Consider the following 8,285-nt stretch of genomic DNA (forward strand, 5'->3'; position numbering starts at 1 on the left):
TGCTATGTATATGATCAAGTCCCCCAGTTTATTATGATACATCTTGCGAAGTAAATGTGTCATGATAAACTCTAAAAATTCGCAATTATTTTAACCATTATTTGCATTTGAAACATTTTCGATTTGCCTTTGTTACCGTTACAGCAAAAAAAGTTACCGTTTTTATCCGTTGCCGAAAATATTACTGTTTAAATCATCATAACGAATACTTAACACAATTGATTATCACTCTTACTTCCCCTATATATCGGTGTCTATAATTACCAATTTCCCACTTGCTACTCTGAAATACTTCGCAATTAATCAAATATTCCTTCCACCTTTGCAACTTCTTTCTTTCCCGTAACTCCCTTTCATTCTACAATGAAGATCGACGAGGTTGACAGCAAAGTTAACCCGAAGACACTAATCACGAAGTTATTAACAAGTCCGGAGTCCAAATCGACGGCGTCTTCTGGTAGAGAAAAGCAATCAATTCCAGTTGTCGATTTAACTTCCAAATCTCCTCTTACCAAGCCGAGCTCCACCAAACGACCATACCAAACGCCGCCACCATCGCAGAGTAAAAAGCTAAAGCAACACGACGTCACCCTTTACGATAATCCGCTCATATCGGATTATGAAGGGGATCCGCAAATGGGTACGTAACGACCATTATCTCATATTTACAACATTCGCTATATTTATATTTCTTCAATTAATAATTTTATAAAAAATTGCCTTGTTTTGCAGGCGATTCAACTTTTGACCCAGTTTATCCCATCCCGAACAATGTTAAGCAAACAACTGAGTTATTCCGCACTCCACCCGACTCTTACGGGGTGAGAGTTGACGGTTTATCTGGATACACTTATGCTTCTTCTTCTACGGCACTAGATCAACGCCAACAGATGAAGATGGAAATCCCAAACGAGCTTCGTCGTGAGTTCTCGAAGCTTTCTGCGCTTGATGCGCATAACAGTTTTGTGCAGAATTTCTACATGTCCTTCAATTCTGCTTATGACATGATCTGCCGCCAAGAATAGTTCTTCAATGTTCTTGAGGCTGAAAAAGCGAAGTATCATACAAAGAAGGCCAAAGCTGCGAACAGTGAAAAACGCGGTGTTGACCTCTCTTACGAACTCGCCGCAGCAAAAACCGCCATTGACGATTTGAAACAGCAAGTTTCCACTGCAGCTGAAAAAGAAAACAACCTTCAAACGTCTGTTAAATCACTAACAGATGAGGTTGCAAAGCTGACCGCAGAGCGAGACAACGCTCTAGCTGCCAAAGCTTCTACGGAGCTTGAGTTTACAAAGCTTCGCCAACATTTACCAGAGTTGGCGAGAAAAATTCTCAACTCGCAACCTGTTTCCACTCAATTTTCTACATATGCGGCTGCGCTACAACTGCGCGAAAGATTGGAATTCATGGATCAAATCGCCGCCCATTGCTCCCTACTAGAGCCACTACCATCTGCAATAGACGATCGTTTATGTTCTTTAGCAGATGCCCGAGATGCGTTTGCTACTGCAAAAGAGAACATAGCGGATATTCAAATTTCAAAAATTACGGCGATAAGCGAGCAGCATGATGCCACTGCAGATGACATCATCGCGCTTGATTTATCTAAGTAATGATTGTATTGTAAAAATTAGCACGCAGCTATCTCTGCGTCGTTATTAATAAAATTTTCGCATTTTCACATATATTTGCAAGTACTTTTATTTATATAGTGCTTTTATCAATAATATTCATAACACGGACTTGTCCTTTGCAATTTCCAACTTTTATTATCGTGCACATAATAAGTATGTACTTTTGCGAAACAGTCTGTATGCATGTATATATATATATACGTTATGAATCTTCTTAGTCCGCCAAAGCGATCCTTAGACAATTAATTAGCATCGCGAAGCATCTAAGTATGGCAAAATCAAATCTTAGAAATTTAAGTTCCTTTCGCAATAATTATTTTCTGTGTAAGCGGGCAATTTCATTACTTCGCCACTTATCCTTCGCGAAACATACCAGCAACATGAAACAAAATATTTCATAAACTTTAAGTGTTTCGCAAACAAACTTTTCGCATATTTTTACAAGTGTTTCTTTTCATACTCTTACAAGTGTGATCAAGACTTGCAAAAATTAAAAATAAAAACACATAGAAAAAATATCAAATGTAGGCCTCACATCATATTTCGCACTTTGCACACATTATTTTGACACACGTGCATATTGGCCTTCACATTTTTTTCTGCAAAGTTATGCATAATATCGCTTTAATAAAGCAGCATGCCATGCATTAGGGAGAGTTCTCCCTTCTACGTCTGCGAGCTTATATGATCCTGCTGCATTGATTGCCACAACTTGATAAGGACCCTCCCAGTTAGGTCCTAATTTTCCAAGTTTTTCTGCTCTACTTGCATCATTATTTCGCAGCACCCATTCGCCTACATCAAAAGACAAAGCACGTACTCTTTTGATGTAATACTTGGCGATTTGTTGTTTATTATTTGCCTCTCTAATAGCAGTCATTAACCTTCACTCTTCTATGAAATTCAAATTTGCGCCCAATGCATCATCGTTTGCTTCTTCATCAAAGTTAGCGATTCTATGCGTTGGCACAAGAATTTCGGCAGGTATTACTACCTCAGAGCCATATACCAAACTAAAAGGTGTTTCCCTGTGCTCTTCTTGAAAATAGTGCGATGTGCCCACAACACATTGGGCAATTCATCCACCCAACCAGTTCGCTTTTCGCATAACCTCTTTTTAATACCGCTTACAATGTCGCGGTTGGTTACTTCACATAAGCCATTAGCCTGGGGATGCGCCATTGATGTAAACTTTTGGATTATATTTAAATCAGTGCACCATGTTTTAAAAGGATCTTTCGCTATTTGAGCACCATTATCACTAACCAACTCGCGTGGAATATCAAATCTGTATACAATATATTCCCATACAAAATTATGCACTTGCACTCCAGTGATAGTGCGAACCGCCTTAACTTCAACCCATTTGGTAAAATAGTCAATTGCCACAATTAAGAATTTGACATTTCCAGGACCTGCGGGAAATGGTCCTACAATGTCAATAGCCCACTTGTGAAATGGCCATGGCGAATTAATAGGGATCATATCATGTCTTGGCATCCGATTCTGCGAAGCATGTGAAATGTCCCGTTCTTATTGATTAAAAACGTTCCATATTAATTGATTTCGTTGCGAGGTTTTGACCTCTATATGAGACGTTTTTCAAAGACTGCATTCATTTTTAAAACAAACCATAACCTTTATTTCATAAATAAAGGTTTAAAAAGCTTTACGTAGATTATCAAATAATGATAATTTAAAATATCCTGTTTACACACGACCATTACATAATGGTTTACAATACAAATATGTTACATCGAAATCAGTTTCTTGAATGCAGTTTTTTACACAATATCATACAAACATGGACTCCAAATCTTGTCCTTATTTTAGTATGCAACAGCGGAAGCTCTTAGTATTCACCTGAGAATAAACATGCTTTAAACGTCAACAAAAATGTTGGTGAGTTATAGGTTTAACCTATTTATATCAAATCGTAACAATAGACCACAAGATTTCATATTTCAATACACATCCCATACATAGAGATAAAAATCATTCATACGGTGAACACCTGGTAACAGACATTAACAAGATGCATATATATAAGAATATCCCCATCATTCCGGGACACCCTTCGGATATGATATAAATTTCGAAGTACTAAAGCATCCGGTACTTTGGATGGGGTTTGTTAGGCCCAATAGATCTATCTTTAGGATTCGCGTCAATTAGGGTGTCTGTTCCCTAATTCTTAGATTACCAGACTTAATAAAAAGGGGCATATTCGATTTCGATAATTCAACCATAGAATGTAGTTTCACGTACTTGTGTCTATTTTGTAAATCATTTATAAAAGCTGCATGTATTCTCATCCCAAAAATATTAGATTTTAAAAGTGGGACTATAACTCACTTTCACAGATTTTTACTTCTTCGGGAAGTAAGACTTGGCCACTGGTTGATTCACGAACCTATTTCAATATATACATATATATCAAAGTATGTTTAAAATATATTTACAACACTTTTAATATATTTTGATGTTTTAAGTTTATTAAGTCAGCTGTCCTCGTTAGTAACCTACAACTAGTTGTCCACAGTTAGATGTACAGAAATAAATCGATAAATATTATCTTGAATCAATCCACGACCCAGTGTATACGTATCTCAGTATTGATCACAACTCAAACTATATATATTTTGGAATCAACCTCAACCCTGTATAGCTAACTCCAACATTCACATATAGAGTGTCTATGGTTGTTCCGAAATATATATAGATGTGTCGACATGATAGGTTGAAACATTGTATACGTGTCTATGGTATCTCAAGATTACATAATATACAATACAAGTTGATTAAGTTATGGTTGGAATAGATTTGTTACCAATTTTCACGTAGCTAAAATGAGAAAAATTATCCAATCTTGTTTTACCCATAATTTCTTCATTTTAAATCCGTTTTGAGTGAATCAAATTGCTATGGTTTCATATTGAACTCTATTTTATGAATCTAAACTGAAAAAGTATAGGTTTATAGTCGGAAAAATAAGTTACAAGTCGTTTTTGTAATGGTAGTCATTTCAGTCGAAAGAACGACGTCTAGATGACCATTTTAGAAAACATACTTCCACTTTGAGTTTAACCATAATTTTTGGATATAGTTTCATGTTCATAATGAAAATCATTTTCTCAGAATAATAACTTTTAAATCAAAGTTTATCATAGTTTTTAATTAACTAACCAAAAACAGCCCGCGGTGTTACTACGACGGCGTAAATTCGGTTTTACGGTGTTTTTCGTGTTTCCAGGTTTTAAATCATTAAGTTAGCATATCATATAGATATAGAACATGTATGTAGTTAATTTTAAAAGTTAAGTTAGAAGGATTAACTTTTGTTTGCTAACAAGTTTAGAATTAACTAAACTATGTTCTAATGATTACGAGTTTAAACCTTCGAATAAGATAGTTTTATATATATGAATCGAATGATGTTATGAACATCATTACTACCTCAAGTTTAGTAGGTAAACCTACTGGAAGTGACAAGAAATGATCTAGCTTCAAAGGATCTTGGATGGCTTGAAAGTTCTTGAAGTAGGATCATGACACAAAAACAAGTTCAAGTAAGATTTTTACTCGAATTAAGATAGTTTATAGTTATAGAAATTGAATCAAAGTTTGAATATGAATATTACCTTGAATAAGAAAGATAACCTACTATATATAACAAAGGTTTCTTGATCTTAGATGATTACTTGGAATGGATTAGAAAGCTTGGAAGTAAATTAGTAAACTTGAAGGGATTTTTGAAGTGTTCTTGATGTGTTCTTCCTATGATGATTATAGCTTGATTCTTGAAGTGATTTTTGATGAAGATGATGATTAACTACTGGAAAAATACGTTCATAATAGTGTGTGTGTGTTGAGAGAGAATTAGAAAGAGAATTGGAAGTGAAATGGAGTGAATGATGAGTGGTAATTGGTGAGTGGTGTTAAAAGGAGTTCTAGTTAGTTGACTAGCTCATGGTAGAAGTTAAAATTGATTAGTCATACATGACATAATCAAGAGTGGAATCCCATGCTAGTTCCTATTGGTATATACTCATAGTAAGTACGTTTTGAAGCTGTGTATAATACGGGTAAGAATACGACTAGAATTCTTAATGAAAGAAAAGAATGGAAAAGTAACTGTAACCATTTTTGTTAAGTATGAGTGTTTTGATATATGTCTTAAAGTCTTCCAAAAGTATTTTAATACATCTAAATACACTACATGTATATACATTTTAACTGAGTCGTTAAGTCATCGTTAGTCGTTACATGTAAGTGTTGTTTTGAAACCTTTAAGTTAACGATCTCAATTAATGTTGTTAACCCATTGTTTATTATATCTAATGAGATGTTAAATTATTGTATTATCATGATATTATGAGATATTAATATATCTTAATATGATATATATACATTTAAATGTCGTTACAATGATAATCGTTACATATATGTCTCGTTTCGAAATCCTTAAGTTAGTGGTCTTGTTTATATGTATATAACTCATTGTTAATATACTTATGGAGATACTTACTTATCATAATCTCATGTTAACCATATGTATATCCATATATATATCGTCATGTCGTTTTTACAAGTTTTAACGTTCGTGAATCGCCGGTCAACTTGGGTGGTCAATTGTCTATATGAAACATATTTCAATTAATCAAGTCTTAACAAGTTTGATTGCTTAACATGTTGGAAACATTTAATCATGTAAATATCAATCTCAATTAATATATATAAACATGGAAAAGTTCGGGTCACTACAGTACCTACCCGTTAAATAAATTTCGTCCCGAAATTTTAAGCTGTTGAAGGTGTTGACGAATCTTCTGGAAATAGATGCGGGTATTTCTTCTTCATCTGATCTTCACGCTCCCAGGTGAACTCGGGTCCTCTACGAGCATTCCATCGAACCTTAACAATTGGTATCTTGTTTTTCTTAAGTCTTTTAACCTCACGATCCATTATTTCGACGGGTTCTTCGATGAATTGGAGTTTTTCGTTGATTTGGATTTCATCTAACGGAATAGTGAGATCTTCTTTAGCAAAACATTTCTTCAAATTTGAGACGTGGAAAGTGTTATGTACAGCCGCGAGTTGTTGAGGTAACTCAAGTCGGTAAGCTACTGGTCCGACACGATCAAAAATCTTGAATGGTCCAATATACCTTGGATTTAATTTCCATCGTTTACCAAATCGAACAACGCCTTTCCAAGGTGCAACTTTAAGCATGACCATCTCTCCAATTTCAAATTCTATATCTTTTCTTTTAATGTCAGCGTAGCTCTTTTGTCGACTTTGGGCGGTTTTCAACCGTTGTTGAATTTGGATGATCTTCTCGGTAGTTTCTTGTATAATCTCCGGACCCGTAATCTGTCTATCCCCCACTTCACTCCAACAAATTGGAGACCTGCACTTTCTACCATAAAGTGCTTCAAACGGCGCCATCTCAATGCTTGAATGGTAGATGTTGTTGTAGGAAAATTCTGCTAATGGTAGATGTCGATCCCAACTGTTTCTGAAATCAATAACACATGCTCGTAGCATGTCTTCAAGCGTTTGTATCGTCCTTTCGCTCTGCCCATCAGTTTGTGGATGATAGGCAGTACTCATGTCTAGACGAGTTCCTAATGCTTGCTGTAATGTCTGCCAGAATCTTGAAATAAATCTGCCATCCCTATCAGAGATAATAGAGATTAGTATTCCATGTCTGGAGATGACTTCCTTCAAATACAGTCGTGCTAACTTCTCCATCTTGTCATCTTCTCTTATTGGCAGGAAGTGTGCTGATTTGGTGAGACGATCAACTATTACCCAAATAGTATCAAAACCACTTGTAGTCCTTGGCAATTTAGTGATGAAATCCATGGTAATGTTTTCCCATTTCCATTCCGGGATTTCGGGTTGTTGAAGTAGACCTGATGGTTTCTGATGCTCAGCTTTGACCTTAGAACACGTCAAACATTCTCCTACGTATTTAGCAATATCGGCTTTCATACCCGGCCACCAAAAATAATTCCTGAGATCCTTGTACATCTTCCCCGTTCCAGGATGTATTGAGTATCTGGTTTTATGAGCTTCTCTAAGTACCATTTCTCTCATATCTCCAAATTTTGGTACCCAAATCCTTTCAGCCCTATACCGGGTTCCGTCTTCCCGAATATTAAGATGTTTCTTCGATCCTTTGGGTATTTCATCCTTTAAATTTCCCTCTTTTAAAACTCCTTGTTGCGCCTCCTTTATTTGAGTAGTAAGGTTATTATGAATCATTATATTCATAGATTTTACTCGAATGGGGTTCTCTGTCCTTCCTGCTCAAGGCATCGGCTACCACATTTGCCTTCCCCGGGTGGTAACGAATCTCAAAGTCGTAATCATTCAATAATTCAATCCACCTACGCTGCCTCATATTCAGTTGTTTCTGATTAAATATGTGTTGAAGACTTTTGTGGTCGGTATATATAATACTTCTGACCCCATATAAGTAGTGCCTCCAAGTCTTTAATGCAAAAACAACCGCGCCTAATTCCAAATCATGATAATTTTGTTCGTGAATCTTCAATTGTCTAGACGCATAAGTAATCACCTTCGTTCGTTGCATTAATACACAACCGAGACCTTGCTTTGATGCGTCACAATAAATCACAA

General features: G+C 35.8%; 1 protein-coding gene across 1 annotated transcript; it reads right to left on the minus strand.

Annotated features, from left to right (window-relative positions):
• Positions 1-2,244: 2,244 nt before the first annotated feature.
• On the minus strand, positions 2,245-2,819 carry LOC139860086 (uncharacterized). The gene is made up of 2 exons (XM_071848858.1): positions 2,632-2,819; positions 2,245-2,503 (listed from the first exon to the last, which is right to left on the minus strand). The coding sequence occupies exons 1-2, from the start codon at positions 2,817-2,819 to the stop codon at positions 2,245-2,247; spliced, it is 447 nt and encodes a 148-aa protein (XP_071704959.1).
• Between the last annotated feature and the right edge of the window lie 5,466 nt (positions 2,820-8,285).

The sequence above is a fragment of the Rutidosis leptorrhynchoides genome, chromosome 7 (assembly GCF_046630445.1).
Source record: "Rutidosis leptorrhynchoides isolate AG116_Rl617_1_P2 chromosome 7, CSIRO_AGI_Rlap_v1, whole genome shotgun sequence".
NCBI classification, from domain to species: domain Eukaryota; kingdom Viridiplantae; phylum Streptophyta; class Magnoliopsida; order Asterales; family Asteraceae; genus Rutidosis; species Rutidosis leptorrhynchoides.

Bases quoted from the DNA above. Each gene is read 5' to 3' on its own strand.
- LOC139860086 (XM_071848858.1), bottom strand. From the start codon at position 2,819: ATGGCGCATCCCCAGGCTAATGGCTTATGTGAAGTAACCAACCGCGAC. The intron at 2,504-2,631 runs GTAGTAATACCT...GACTGCTATTAG, and splicing joins GTTTGGTATATGGCTCTGAG to AGAGGCAAATAATAAACAAC.